General features: G+C 34.6%; 1 protein-coding gene across 2 annotated transcripts; it reads right to left on the bottom strand.

Moving 5' to 3' along the window:
• Positions 1–4,503: 4,503 nt before the first annotated feature.
• LOC110864192 (heat stress transcription factor A-7a) lies at positions 4,504–16,262 on the bottom strand. Of its 2 annotated transcripts, XR_004868724.1 has the most exons (5): positions 15,325–15,435; positions 14,197–14,592; positions 13,057–13,934; positions 12,776–12,973; positions 4,504–5,264 (listed from the first exon to the last, which is right to left on the bottom strand). XR_004868724.1 is itself a non-coding variant. In XM_022113236.2 (2 exons), exons 1-2 carry the CDS (start codon positions 15,625–15,627, stop codon positions 13,218–13,220), a joined length of 1,020 nt encoding a protein of 339 aa, XP_021968928.1. In that variant the 5' UTR covers positions 15,628–16,262; the 3' UTR covers positions 13,069–13,217. The 2 variants fall into 2 exon arrangements, 1 of the variants encoding a protein (XP_021968928.1); XM_022113236.2 differs by lacking the exons at positions 4,504–5,264; positions 12,776–12,973; positions 14,197–14,592 and having other exon boundaries at positions 13,069–13,934; positions 15,325–16,262.
• Between the last annotated feature and the right edge of the window lie 307 nt (positions 16,263–16,569).

The following is a 16,569-nucleotide window of genomic DNA, read 5'->3' as shown; positions in this document are numbered from 1 at the left end:
GTATGAAAATGTAGGACTGCAAAGATTTAAAATCTATAAGAATTAATTACCTGTCACTTATCTTTTGGTGCATTTAACTTGTTTTGATTGCAAAGTATGAAAATGTAACCTTTTATATCTTTTTAATATCTATCATTGATCATTCATATGAGATGGACAGTGGAGATGAAGTTTTTTGGGTTTCTTTAACTCATGTGTGTTTTCGATTTATTCTCTCTCTCTCTCTCTCTCTATATATATATATATATATATATATATATGGATGTAGGCAGAGAAGGTGATAGGTAGAGAAGGTGATGATTACATTACAGACTAAACATGTGAGGTTAGACCACACGATGTGGCAGCGTGGAAGAGGCGTGGAGGCCTCAACTACGCGGCTACACCGCCCCTTCTCCGGCGTGGTGGTGAGGGCGGGGGAATTTTTTCCGGCGTGGAGGGCTTTGGCTTGGTGACGTGGTGGCTCTTGATTGGTGGATGTCGTTTGAGTTGATTTTGATTGGCTGATGTTTTTTTTTTTTAAAAAAAAAAACGCTACTTTCAAGCCCCTTCCACTCTGTATGTTTTTTACCATGCCCCCTGCTGATGTGACGAAGAGAGGGAGAGGGGGAGGGGCAGAGAAAAGAGAGAGTCCAACAATGGTCCTAAGGGCATATGACGTACGTAAGTGTGTTGGGGCGGCTCAACCAATTTGAAGACTCAAGGCGAAATAAAAATCCGGGGCCCTTTTCTGAATTTCATTGTACAAAACTTTTTTTTTTCTGACTTGGGAGAGAAAAATAAACTATTCAATTCACACATAACAGTTTTGAATACCTTATCAATTAATGTTAAATTACACTCAATCTATTAAAAAAACTAAACAAAATTGTAGAACACAAAACTAAATAATCAACTTAAAAATCATATTCAAACATATTCTAACCACCTACACAAATCAATCAACAAAAGCATATGTTTAACAAAACTATGGATTGGGTTGACTTAGAGATTTCTTCACATTGTCGATACTCGTCGTCACCCGATGGCATTGACAATAAGCGAAAGTAATTAAGCAGATTAGCCGCTTGGATATAGAAAGTAGAAACAAGCCTATCATATTTTAGCACTTAGCTGTCTAAAAGTTATATATATGAAGAAGAGTGGGCTTAATATTCGGGCTCTTAAATAATGGAAGCCTTGGGTAATTGCCTTATTTTCTTAAGCCATAGAGTTAGCCTGCGTATGTGGGCGCAGGCGTGAGGCTGCCAATATGGCTCACACTCTCTCACACACAACATTCCTTACCTGTTAGTGTGGTGTGAGGCTGAATTCAGTGAGCATAGCAGCGGGCTCGAGCCAAATTCACTATCCAAATTATTTTTTTTGTAACCAATCAAATCACTCCACATATGCGCCATCTTTAAAATAATCAATATTAATTGAAGAAAAGTAACACCTAAATTATATTAAAGAATAAAAAATCACCCACTCGATCACACTCACGCACACATGGTGTTCCTTCCCCATGTGAGTGTGATATGGGAAACAACTTCGGCATATATGCGTGTCGTCTAGGTGATGCTGCTCACACTCACACTCACACTCGCCCAGGTAAGATGGATGGTCTAAAACCATCAACTCTAGTAATCAGTTTTCAAGGGTAGCATGTTAAATGTAAAGATTTTTTATACAAAATTTATAGATTTTTATGTTGAATAACTTTAAAACTAAAGAAGAAAGAATAAAAGATGTTTTAAAATACTGAATCATCATATCAATACACTGTTGTTTAGTTTCTCTTTTAACCGCCATGTCCTGTAGGTTTGAAAGAATATTATAAACTCAAGATTGAGACAAAATGAAGTCATAATATATTGAGAAGACTTTGGACACTTTTAGATAAACCCCTTTTAATTGTTCCTCAATTATAAAACACCCAAATTTCTAAAGCTGAGTTTGATTTGAATCATTCTAAAAGTAGAGGATATTATTTAACAATGCATGTAAGAATCAATGGGATGCTGAATGATGTGGGTAGAAAGCGTAAAAGCTAAAGTGCCTCCCCTTCCATTCAAACCATTCCTTTTGTTTTGCCCCACAAATCCAACTCAATTTTTTTTTCTGTTCATGACTTCATGTTAATCAACCATTAATCTTTTTGTTATCTTAATTAATATTATACATAATATTTTACAGAATCTAATAATTAGATTTTATTGTAATTATTTCTAACATAGTTAGGATATAAGATACAAGTAGGGTTTTTTTTTTTTTTTTAATTTTTGTTATAATTATCTTCATCCTATTTTGATTAGCTAGGTTTCCTTGGTAATTATACTAATTGTATTCCTTTATATAACTAAATAACTAATTAACAACACATTATATATCACGGGGTTTTCTTAATTCTATATGTTAACAAAGCATTTGGCTCTTGTTTTGTTCTCCTTTCTCTATAAACACGTCTCTTCCTTACTTTTGCAGACACATATTGTTTGGGCATTATTCCTTTCACCCCTCGCCCCCTACGTACGATGACTTTCTTTCTCTTATTCTCCTTGTCGTCCTACCTGAGGGACACATTTTACAAATATATTGATTAGATATTATTTGTTTTTCTATTGTCACCATTGTCATAGCTTTTGTTGGCGTAGCTCTAGCAACATGCCAAGCCGCTATAGCTTTAGAATTGTTCTCGCCATTTGCCGCCAAGAACAAATTAAAAACCAGGTACCGACCTTGAGTTTTAAAAACCATGACAAATTCATATTAAGCACCGACCCTAAGTTTTAAAAACTGGAACAAATTACAAATCATGCACTGACCCTTGCTATATAAACCAGAACAATTTCAAATAAGACATAAACCCTGAATTTTAAAAACATTAGTTTTTTTCTCTTATTTTTCATGATTGTTTTTCTTTTTATACCTTCATTGTTTTTTTGCTCACTTCTGAGTCCCCCCCCCCACCCCCACCCCACTCTGATTTCAGAGAGAGTATTAGATAAAATATATTAGTAATGGTCTATTGTAATTAACTATCCTCATTGTATTTTGATTAGGTTTTCTTTGTAGCTATCCTCAATAATTCTAATATATCGATTGATAATGTATAATATTTCACGAGCTAGGTTTTCATTATTCAACATGATATCAAAGCCTTAGGTTTCTTACCTATCATCTTCTCTCCTTTCACATCTCTCTTGCCACTTTTGAAGCCTAGATATTGGTTGATCGTCAACCCCTTCACCCGTTGTCTCCTTTGTGTGACGACTATATATTTAATCTTCTCTCTCACCATGCCTTGGGATGTATTGTAGAAATATATTGATTAGGTTATATTTAATTTCTCTTGTTGCACCATGCGCCACATTCATCATCTTCGTTGCCTTAGTCGTAACTCTTGTCATCATAACTTAGTTGCCATGTCTCTTATCCATGGCGCCATGGACTTTGAATCTTTGTCATCATTTAGCGTTACTGCAGAAATTACAAATCAGGTATCGACCCTGAATTTTCAGAAAACCAGAACATATTCAATTCAAATTTCAAGCATTAACCTTGGGTATTAAAATTTTCATTGTTTTGTTCTAAATATTTTATGAAGATTACATTTTCTTGTACTTTGTCTTTCGCTTCAATCCAATCCAAGCGTCCGAATTTTGATAAGTAATACATAACATGTCACATGGTTTTTATTATTTCATAATATGTCACATGGTTTTTATTATTTCATGATATGTCACATGGTTTTTATTATTTCATAATATTAAATTTTTTTAGATGTTCTATGTAGCAAACTTTATTTTTTTCCTTTATAGAAAATAATAAATGTAAAATATAAAATACAAAGGTAGGATAATAGGAATAGGACATTGTTCAAAATCAAAGTTGACCTAAAGTATCATTATTTTCTTGGTCGTATATGCATTAAAGAATGGAAAACTAGAAATATATGATATATAAGGAAACTACCTTTTCATATTAAAAAAATTAAAATACTATTATTGTACATATGAAGTAGGCCGGATCTATTAAGGATGTACACTATTACATGAGACCAATATCCTCTTTCTTTTTTATTTTTGAAATGTAACACATGTAAAAAAAAATACTAGATCGAGCTAGGTAGCATCTTAGTCATGTGAACATATATATGAATCATAATCATTATTTGAAACAGAGAAAAAACATTGATTGATAGGTTATAATAAGGAATCTGAACTGCTTTCTTGTTTACAATAATTTTCATCAAGATTTGTTTCATCTCTCTTCTTATTCTTTTGCAATAATTCTTCTCATGGTATCCCCATTAAACAGTAAAAGTTGATCTTATACTCATACATATCTCCCATACCCCACCACACCAGAATTATATTTTGGAAGCTGTCTTCCTTGCCTTAGCTTTTCCTTATATTCCAAACCAAAACCTAAAGCCAAATAGTAACAAAAAAGTCCTAGTCTTTTTCTAATACAAACTCAACTCATTATGTGGTCATTTTTAAAATAATTATGTGGTCATTTTTAAAATAATACTGTTGAAATTTTCTTTTTACCTAGATATAGAATGGTGAATGACATTACATAATTACAAAGTTACACTACTCGGTTCAAGACACGGATCTGGCTTTCGATCTACTACTAAACTAAAAAAAAAAAAACAACCGAATTAGTTTCACTAATGGTATCTTCCACCCGAACTTGACTATTAGAGAACTTAACATCGTTTCTGGCCCGCCATATGCTCCAACACCCAATCAAAATAATCCAGTGAAATATCTCAATATCTCTTTCGATATGCCTTGCAAACCGACATGATCATGAAGGTCCAGAAGCTCCCTGACCGTGTGAGCAATAAAAGGTGCAACTTTACACCATCTCGAAATATAATGCCACACTCTACTCGCCACCATACAAGAAGTGAAGAGATGATTGCTCGTTTCGTCTTCAGCTCCGCATAAGGGCACGCAAGGTCTTCTATCTCGACATTCCTACTTCTTAACGCCATTCTAGTTGGGATTTTATCCATTTCAGCTCTCCATGCATGAATGTTACACTTCATCAGGATCCATTTACACCATTTCTTTACATAATTACTGCTGTGATCCGTTCCTTTTTTAAGAATTCTTCTAACCGTTCCAACCGAATAATCTTCCATCCCGATCCATGCCCACTTGTGGTTTCGGACTTCAAGCTTAATCGAATCCAAGTCCCTAATGATCCAATTCAATTCCGATATCTCCAAGAATGACCCGGGACTATTTCTCCAGCTCTAGTTCATCCTACAAGTGCCGTGATGACCTTTGTTTAATACATATGTTTCAAAATTTTGATGGCAATATATATTTATCTTTTAATAGAATTATTTCTTTTGTATAAAGTAACAAGTTAAAGAATTATTAAACCACCTAAAACCAAAAGATAATATTCGGTTTATATATTCCCTTTATATATTTTGAGACCACGTTACTATCTAAGAGAAATATTAGGTCTACATGCGTATTTAGGATATTCAAATTTGATCTCTTGTTTACAAATGGGGAATCCAATGTGGTATTTTTCATTCCTTGAAGGTAGCTTTAGCTTATATTCATTTTTCTTTAACTTTTTGTGGATAAGGTTGGTTTTATGCTTGAGTGATTCAACTTTAGGTACAATGTAAAAGCATAGTTCTTGCCACTTGATAGATACTCTCCCTAAATACACCCCTTTCTATTAATTGTTACTTATTATCTAAATGAAATCATTTAGTTTGGACATGGTGTAGTAGTATGTTTTCTCATTTCTATCCTGGATTGTATTTAGGAGTACGTAAATTTGCTGTTATAATAATCATTTAGTCAACTTTTATTGCTTCGTATTTATCTCATACTTTGTAATTAAGAATGTTAATCGTTGTCGTAAGGTTTAAATGTCATTTTCTTGTTTGGTGAATCATATATATGAGTTATATTATTTGATGCATGCTTATCTATATATACAATATTATAATACTAGAGAGGCGTGAACACCCCTCTGGTATACAATAAAGTACGCAGGCTATTACTCTTTAAGTTCTAAGATACAACAAAGTATGTAGGCCAGTACTCTTTAAGTTCTAAGAAGAAAGCATCTTGGGCGCGATGAGCTCTACATGTGTACGGTATTGAGGGTATGTGTTGGCTATAAATATCATATATAACATGTTAAAAGATATTATGATTTAGGGGTCTTAAGAACCACCGTCATATGGTCAATTCATGTATATGTAGAGCTAGGAAGATGAGTATTTTGAAGAGAAGGTTAAAGTCCAAGGACCTAATATGTAAGAATCAAAAGCCCAACCCTAGAACACAACAAAAGCCCATATGCTTTGTACCTTAACAATTATCAAGATTCAATCATATATAATGCACTAAATAGTTGAAAGAACAAAAATGAATTGATAATGATGTCAAATCCAAGATAATGACACTTAAAAAGTAACACCAAAAAACCAAAAATTCATCAATTAGAGTTTTAAAGACAATTAACACTATACAACTTATGTCCCAAATTGCTTAATAGATATCCATTTACCAAATATAATGAATTTCTTGTAATGATGTATGTCGACAATCTTAGATCGTAAGGATTTGTCGTTTGAATAAAGGACGACGACAGTTGGCAAAATTATATGTACCAAACATATCATTCATCATAGGAATCATACCATATTTTAACTATTAGACAAGATCGTTGTCCAACCACAACTTCAACCTCAAAAAAACATATTACTTTCTAATATAAGTTCCCTCACCTTAATTTACCAAAAATGTGCATAAATGTTGGCCACTATGTAGCATGATACACATCTATTAGCAAGTCTTATTATGCTTGTGGGTATGCACATATATATTTGTAGTCCTTTTCTCCTAAAGTAGAAGACCTAAATCAAGAGTAATGTACAACTTTTTTAAAAAATAAAGTACAAGTTGTTATAGCTCGTTAAAGCAAGTACTTTGTTTATATTGTTGTAATCATTTCGTTTGTCTATAAACTCTAAAGATCGACAAAAGAGGCCCACACATAGAGTTAGTTAGAACTATTATTGCATGCAAATTGTTTTAAAATGTGTCTACATTCAATTTAACTACATGTTTAGAAAACTTCGTTTACAAGACAATTTTAAGAATTCTAATGTAACACTATCTTTTTATCTTAAATAGGCGATTTGTTTTCTAATCTCACGATGACACTTAAAAATGGACTATGTGTAGAGTACAAACAAACTGAACGTTCAATAAATTGTTGATTCACTAGATCAACAAACACAAATAGACGTATTTTTCATTAATGTATATTCGCGAACATTCATTATTCAATGATGTATTCACGGTTTGTATACCTCCATAAGCTACATACACGCAATTTTATTTTTTCTTAGTAATTTATGTCCATAAGCTATATACATACAAACATGCATTTTATACTTTCTTGGGAAAATAGTTATACCCCCATCAACAAAAATGTATGAAACCGAATATTATGTTTATTTTAAATTAAATATTTTTAGCAGATTATATTATAGATATTTGTATTGTTGTATCTAATCCTAAATAAATTAACACCAACAAACTTATGTTCTTAACAAAATAACAAGGAAAAGACAACATGTTTGTCGAAATTTTTCTGTCCCTCTGTTTGGTTAAACTTAAAGGAACGCATATGAACAAGTCTTGTTTGTGTTCGATCACTTTATTGACAACCGTAATACTTATGTGTCATGTTTAGAGATGATAATGGAACGAGTACCGTATGTGTTTCCCAAACCAGGGAAATAAGTGTGTTGTCCCAAACCACGGACACATGCTTTTAGTAAAGAGTTGTGAACTCACCTTAGTTTTGCTCGGTAAGACTAAAATGCTTTATAAGTTGATGTGGTCAACCATGACCTATTATGATACCCATAGGGTTATTAGTTTTTATGCAAAGTTTATAAGTTCTACACTCATCTAGCACACATAGCACGCGAAAAAGTTGTCACAAGATATTTTATAGTGTGGTTTTCATGCACATGGTCTTAATATAACCTACGACATGTCATGTATCATTTATGCAATCACTAACCAAGTGCGGGCACTTAAAATAACAATTTTGACTCTTATAAGTTTATCAATCATACATAGCAAATTCACTAAAATTAGGTTGTTTTTGGAAGCTCGTTTACCATACTTACGATGTTGCAAAAACTATGATCTTTTGTGGGACGTATCCCTCGGTGGGGTTGTCCTTGTGTTAAATTTTTGAGGCCTAACTCTTTACCAAAAAAATTATAAAAATCCTTTACTATGCAGTGGCCAGATTCGTCACCTTCTGACTGCAACTTACGGAAAAAATCATTTAAAAATCCTCGATTAACCGATTGACCCGACTCCACTTGGAGATTCGTACCGACACCTAAGAACATCTACTGTATAAATTTCATGACCTAACTCCAAGTATTCACTGAGATATAACGTAAAACACCACACAAATTCTGCAGAAAAATGCAGCTTTGACCATTGAAACGAAATAATTTGTTTAAAATATCAAACGACGTCCAAAAATTGTGATTCCAGTGCCATTAGAATCGTATTTCAAAATACTATGTTTTGGACTCAAGAAAATCTAGTTTTCGTTAGGTTATGACCCGCGTTACAGCCACTTAAAATCTGGTTGTAACGTTCGAAACATCAACTCTTTTCACATATACTTTACTAAAACGAGATTCCAAGCTTCTTAGACATGTTTCGCGATTATATGAACCTAATAAATCATTCTTAGCAGGTTATTGGTTATTTATATCAGATTCATTGTACCAATTCATCAAAACACATAGCATGCGAAAAAGTTGTCACAAGATATTTTACTGTGTTGTTTTCATGCACATGTTCATAATATAACCTATGACATGTCATATATCATTTATGCAATCACTAATCAAGTGCGGGCACTTAATATAACAATTTCGACTTTTATAAGTTTATCAATCATGCATAGCAAATTCACTGAAATTAGGCTGTTTTAGGAAGCTCGTTTATCATACTTACGATGTTGCAAAAATTATGATCTTTTTATGGGACGTACCCCTCGGTGGGGTTATCCCTATGTTAAATTTTTAGGCCTAACTCTTTACCGAAAAATTTAGAAAAATGCTTTACTATGCAGTCGCCAGATTCGTCACCTTCTGATTGCAGCTTACGGAAAATTCATTTAAAATTCTCGATTACCCGATTGACCAAATTCCACTTGGATATTCGTAGTGATACCTAAGACCATCTACTGTATAAATTTCATGACCTAACTCCAAGTATTCACCGAGATATAACGTAAAACACAACACACAAAGTCTGCAGAAAAATGCAGCTTTGACCACTGAAACGAAATAATTTGTTTAAAATATCAGACATCCAAAAATTGCGACTCTAGTGCCATTAGAAGCGTATTTCAAAATACTACGTTTTGGACTCAAGAAAATCCAGTTTTCGTATTGTTATGACCCGGTTACAGCCACTTAAAGCCGGCTGTAACGTTCTAAACAACAACTGTTTTGACATATACTTTACTAAAACGAGATTCCAAACTTTCTAGACATGATTTCGTGATTATATGAACCTATATTCTCAGTAAATTATTGGTTATTTATATTAGATTTACCAATTCATCAAAACCATCAAGCATCTCAAACCCTAATCGTGACACATCTATCTATACATGCATAAAACTATTTCTAAGCATATCACTTGATTTTTATGAACCCTATACCACAAGTAAATCATCATAACATCACCAATAAACCTTATAAATCCAGAAAACGCAGCCAAGAAATGAATGATTAAACACAAATTAACAAAACCGAAAAATGCTTAAAGTGTTACCGAGATCTAGGAGGTGGTGTAGGGCCGATTTAAGCTTCTATCGGTGAGTGTGAAGGCCGTGAAGCTACTGATCTTCGCTCACAACAGAGAAGGGGTGTCGCACTAGGGTTTGGGGATTTGTGGCAGTTAGCATGCATACATACATACGTAATATCAAGTGGGATTGGGCCGAAACAAAATGGTGGGGTTTGGGCTCGGTTGACTTGGGCCGAGAATAAAGAGAGGGGGAAATGGGATGGCGGTTTGGGTTTATAAAAAGTGGGCCGCAAGTAATTAAGAATCAGGTTTGAGTTTACAGTGTGTTGTGTTAGGGTGTTTGGATTAAACACATTGACGTAGGTTTTGGGCCGAGGACGTACGAGTGGGCCGGGTCACGTGAGCGAATTCTCGTTACGTATTACAGTTTCGATATATATATATATATATATATATATATATATATATATATATATATATATATATATATATATATATATATATATATATATCGTCTAAGAATCGATATATTACATAATCGTATAGATATTCAAGTAGGTGTGCTAAACAACACAAGCGATGTAATAAAATAAGACATAAACGTGAGCGGTTTTTACCTTAGACAAACGGGTTGTCACACCATCCCCAACCCAACCCAACCCAACCCAACCAAACAATGTGTCATTCACGCATTCAGGGGCCGGTCTATGTGAGAGCCAGGGGGTGCACGGGATACCCCTCAACTTTCTTGTTGAAGTGCAATTTGTTTTTTCTTCTAGATCCGCCACTGATGTCATTTGTACAAAAATCAATTACGGCCTTTAAAAACCTATCCCAAGCCCAACCCAACCAAACAGAATTTTTTGTACAAAAATCAGTTCTGACCTTTGAAAACCCATCCTCAACAAAACCCTACCAAAAGGTTATCTTAAACCAAAATCAGCTCTACCGCGGACAACTCATCCCCTACCCTAGTGCAACTAGTTCGGTTTGTGGTTTTTAGTTTCTCTACTCGGTTTCAAATTCTTTTCCTATTCCTAACCAAGGACAAAAGATCTCAAAAATATAGTTCTTAAGCACATATGAAAAATCGATTGAAATTAAAAAAAAAAAAAAAAAGGATGACCTTAAAGTGATGTATCCCAAAAGGTTATTCCACTAAGAACCTAGAGATGGGCATAAAAACCAGTTCCTATCCGATTCCAGTGGACCCGACCCGTACCCGGTTCCGGTTCCTACCCGGCTAATAGTAGAACCGGTTCCGGGTTCAAAAAACCCGTAGGTTCCGACCCGGTTCCACATTTTATAAATAAAATCGGTTCGTACCCGGTTCCTAACCGGAACCCGGTGCATACCCGGAACCCGGTTCCTACCCGGAACCGGTTCCGGGTATTACAAAAAAACCCGACAACTATTTAAGATATGGATTTTAATTGGACCGGTGGTTTATATGAGCAGACCACATGGGCCGACAACTACAACACCTAATGGAATATGATTGGGCCGTTCAAAGACTGACAATCCTAATTATTTCACATGCAATTGTTGACAATGTCCGACAAAGTAATTCAACACTCTCTATTCTCATTGGGCCGATTAATATAGTGATTCTGAACATGCACATGTATTGTTTAAAAGGGCCGAAGACAAATTACTCTAATTGGACCTCCAATGTTAGTGGATCTGATTAATTGTATTTCATTTATGATCACATGCAGCCGTTTTTGATTCAAACGAAATGATTAATATTCAAACGAAATGAATATCTTTCAAACGGAATGATTGACGTGTACCCGGGTTGTACCCGGAACCGGTTCCATCAGGACCCGTACCTGGTTCCATTGTACCCGAAACCGGTTACGCCGGTTCTAAATATATTGACGTGTACCCGGGTTGTATCCGGAACCGGTTCCACAGAGAACCCGGTTCCACTCACTTGTATCCATACCCGGTTCCGGGTTGGAACCGGTTCCGGGTTTTATGAATACCCGATTATGCCCATCTCTATAAGAACCCAACACAATTAAGACATGGGCCTTACATGCCTTTGTTCAGCCTACACAATTAAGTAATGGGATCTTTAAGTACTTGGGCCTTAAAGTTCAAGTTACACTCAAAACTACCGAACACAAATATTAATGGGCCTTGATACAGATTTGGCCCGACCCATTTTAATATGACTAAAAAACAAGTCATGAGTAGCAGTTGGAGCTCATGAATCATGATCCATATCATCCGGGTTACCCCGTATTTCCGTTATGACGAAACTTTTAAATATACCAAAACTACATACTACTGCGTTCCAAAACCACAACGATAGAATCTCCGGTGCAACCGGTACAATACCTTCTGTGAGATCTACATTGTAAGCCAGAAAATAACACACCATGACAAGAACTAACCGGGCTGAGCTCATATTTACAATAACTCAAACTCGGCTTGTTTCAAGCTCAGTGGTTAAATCTTGAGTTTTTATAATTTTTCAAGCTCAAGATCAGCTTAGACTCAACTTGGTTATTATTTATAAAATTTTATTATGTTATTTATACATATACATAATTATTCTATATTATATAAATATTATTATAACATAATTTTTATATATAAAAAGATTTATTTTTTAAGTTACTTTACTATAATTCTATATATAATATAATAAGATTTATTATGTAATTTATATATTTATAATTATAATATAAAATAAAATTTTATTTGAAATGAATAATAGACTTGTACCTAAGCAATCAAACTCGATAAGGGAAACTTGAGCTCAAGCCAGTTTAATAAACGAGTTCATTTATTAAATGAGTTTCTATTTATGAACGAGTTCAAGCTCAAGCTCAAGCTCGTTTAAACTCAAATCGGTTCGAGATTTCACGATCTCGAGAAGCACACGAGCGCCTCGACTCTTGTAACATTTACGAATCAACATAACGAACCTCGAGATATAATCGGAACAAGCAACTTCATTTGAGTCCAAGAAAATGCTTGCTTCCAATCTAATCTGATATGATGAACAAAGAGTTATTATATAAGAGAATCAAATGCACAAAAACTTAAAAAGAACCCATAAAACAACAAATGATTTCTGGATAAACTTCTGAAGGAAGGAATAGTTGTGTTGATGACCTAATCTCCTGAGAATCACAACAAAATCTTGAATCAAAATCTGATAAATCAACACTAGACATAATTGTGGATTAGATAGAACATAACCGACCGAAAAACAGCATCCTAAAATCGGTCAAAGATCATCATAATCTTCAATCACCATCTGATGTGTTTGTTCATAACTACAAAGATCAATAACAAGGAAGATCAAGATTCAAGAAACAGTTATTCATGAGTTAAAACATCCGTTAACGGGCTAACGGGCTTTTCCTACTTCGGGCTCGAGCCCAAGAAATCCAACTTATCAGCCAAGAAATTCACATCATCAGCAGACTGTTCATATGATCTGTCACTAAACAACTCTTCCCAGAATTCATCATCCAGTTCTTTCTCCCCACCGTCAAATTCGAGATCGTTTCGTTCGTGTTCGTGTTCGCGTTCGCGTTCTTGATTTCTTTTCGATCTACCAATCCCTTGAATCTCTAACGCAAGCGCCTCGAGTTCCGACACTTGGAACGACGAACTATCCATGAATTCCTCCGGTTCGGATTTAATAAGCTTCGACCCGCCACCCGTTTGACTTGATTCGCCGATCTGGTTCTTGATCGCTTCTTGAAACTCCTTACTTTTACCATGTTTGACCAGTTTCTGAACAAAGTCCGGATTTTGCATTGCTTTCGCCAAGAAATTCATCATCTTTTGTTGTTTTAACTCGGTTCCTTGTAACCGTAGCTCCATTGCTTGAAGTTGGGCCCGCGTGGTTTGTTGTTGTTGTTTAAGCTTAACTAACTCCATCATTAACACCTGTTTTTCGTGTTTTAGATGACCAACTTCATCGAAACTCGACTTTCCAATTTCGTTAACCGGAGATAACACTTGAGCGTTAGGCGTTCTTCTTCTCTTGATGTTCTTTAACACATGTCGTTTACCTCTTACAAACGCTTCGTTAGCGAATTCCCATGTGTCCGGATCGATCTTTCGAAATCCCTGCATTCGAAACCGAAGCCCTGAAGCTAAGAATTTCCAAAAAAACAGGAAAATGTGAAAAAGTTTCAACATTTGATCAAGAAAATTTAGATTAGGGTATGCAGTATGCACAAAATTATCAAAAAAAATTTTTTTTTGTCTTTATCAATAATTTTTTTGTTGTCTTTATCAATAATATCTTTATGGGTTACCAATATACTGTCATGAACACACCCACAAATATCATCTCTTTTTATTTCGAGGATCTTGTGAATTTCCTTACGGACTCTATAGAAGGAAGATCTACTCTGCAACCAGCAGATCTGCTCGCCTTTGGTTGGGCTAGGGGGAAACATGCTTGTGTGGACCTAGCAGGGTTTCCACTCTGGTTTGTTTAAGAGAAAACGGGTTTGTAGCTGGACAAGCAGCAAGAAAGGCAGAATCGAAGAAAGTTGATAAGCACGCTAAAGCTTATGCAGAGAACCAACATGTTTTTGTGCATTTTGTCTTTGACACATTTGGCTCCCTAGCGCCAGAAGTTATCCAATTCCTGACCAGGGTACAACGGGTCATCCACAACAATTGTTCAGCCTCAGGAGGGGGCAGGGTTTCGTCTTTGGTAAATTAGGGTTTGCAATTCAGAAAGGGGTGGCGACACAGCTTGTTACCCGTCTACCTTCTGTTATGTAATATGAATATATGAATTTTTCTATTAAAAAAAAAGGATAAATCTAATATTTTTGTGTAAAATCAAATTTAACAAACAAATAGATTGATACCAGAAATAGCTTCCTACTAGTAAATGTAAGATTAGGAAAGAGAGAGACTTGAGGTAGGTAGGCCCCACACACAAAAAAAACAGTGGATTATGAAATCAAGATCATCCTAACATACAAATGTGGATCAAAATCTCACAAAAAAAAAAAAAAAAAAAAAAAAAAACCTTTGAACCTACAATGGATCATGAAATCAAGATCATCCTAACATACAAATGTGGATCAAAATCTTGCAAAAAAAAAACCCTTTGAAACAACAATGGATTATGAAATCATGGTCATCCTAACATACAAATGTGGATCAAAATCTTACAAAAATAAAAACAAAAACAAACCTTTAAAAACAATGGATTATGAAATCATGGTCATCCTAACATACATATGTGGATCAAAATCTTAAAAAAAAAAAAAAAAAACCCCTTTGAAACAACAATGGATTATGAAATTATGATCATCCTAACACACATGTGGCTAAAAATCTTTGAAACAGTCTATGAACATGAACATACATTAACATAACAACTCCCTCATTTGGGCTGCAAATTTGACCAAATTTCAAGATTTTTATCTTTTTTTAATATTTTTATTATAATAGTCACAAGAAATCTGAGATTTGGGGAAAAAAAGCAACTTACATAAGTATTGAGCTGCCTGACAAAGCTAGAGAAATTATTATGCTTAAAGTATCTTGGAAGAAGATTAGTAGAAAAAGCATGTGGATCCAACACCACAAAGCTTTGACCTCCTCTGCTCCAACAAATTATGTGATCAATTGTTTGGTCATTCACCATATCATAGATTTTTGTCAAAAAAGGTGGGGGCCCAGCATCATGTAGCCCCTCCATTGGCTGTGGAGCTTGTACCACCACCACTGGTTGTTTACCACCACCACCACCACCATCATATTCTTCTTTAATAACTGAGTAAAAAGGGTTCATTTTAACCCTTTAGAACCCTTTTTCAGTTTTTCACCTACCTAAAATCAGTAAATCACCAACCTTTTTTATATTAAAAAAAAAAACTGAAAAAGATCACAAACCCACAATCTTTTTGCTGTAAACTCAAATGGGTCTACAACAGTTTTCAGGAAAAACAAGAAAAAAATAAGAAAAAAGTTTGCTTGAAAACAACAAAACCAGACAAATTACAGCAAGATCATCACAAACCCTTGAATTTTTCTGTAAGAAAATTAAACTAAACAGACTAAAAACAGATGAATCGGAAATCAACAATCTGTTTCCTATGGGATGATCAAACTTTGAAGCAAAATCAAGAGAAAAAAACAGGAAAAAGTTCATTGAGACAAAAGATCGAACAGTTGGTGTGCACAAAAGATTTGAACAAATTCAGTTAGAAACAGATGACATAAATGGAATCTAGAGGACAAAACGACATTTGGGGAAAGATTTGACAACTGCAAGATTCATTGCAGATGATGAGTTACTGATTTGGGAAACTTTTTATAGGTCAAATTAATGGGTTTTTTTATTGAAAACATACGTTGATTTTGGGGAAAAATGGAATAGAAAATGCAAGTTGCTAGAGCCTCAGGCTGGTAGAAGGAAGACGAAAGTTCTAGACTCTACTTATAAGAACCTTCTCTTCATCTAAATATTTTTTTAATGAATTTTTGTTTAAATTATTGAATATGAATTTTTAATGAATTTTGTTTAAATTATTGAATAAAAACAAATTGTGGGGCTTTATGGGCGGTCAAATGATGAAGATGTGACATTATTTCTGTTTTTTTAACCTAAGGGTGAATAGGGTGAAAGTGGTAAAGGGTGCGGTGAATTCTTTTACTGTGTGGGGAATATCGCCGCCGTCCCCTCACACCGTGGGGGACACCTCAAAATCGGGGACTTTTCGCCGCACATCAA

Source organism: Helianthus annuus, chromosome 1 (genome assembly GCF_002127325.2).
Source record: "Helianthus annuus cultivar XRQ/B chromosome 1, HanXRQr2.0-SUNRISE, whole genome shotgun sequence".
NCBI lineage: Eukaryota > Viridiplantae > Streptophyta > Magnoliopsida > Asterales > Asteraceae > Helianthus > Helianthus annuus.
Note: the sequence above shows the minus strand (reverse complement) of the source record. Positions and strands in the feature narration are given on the sequence as shown.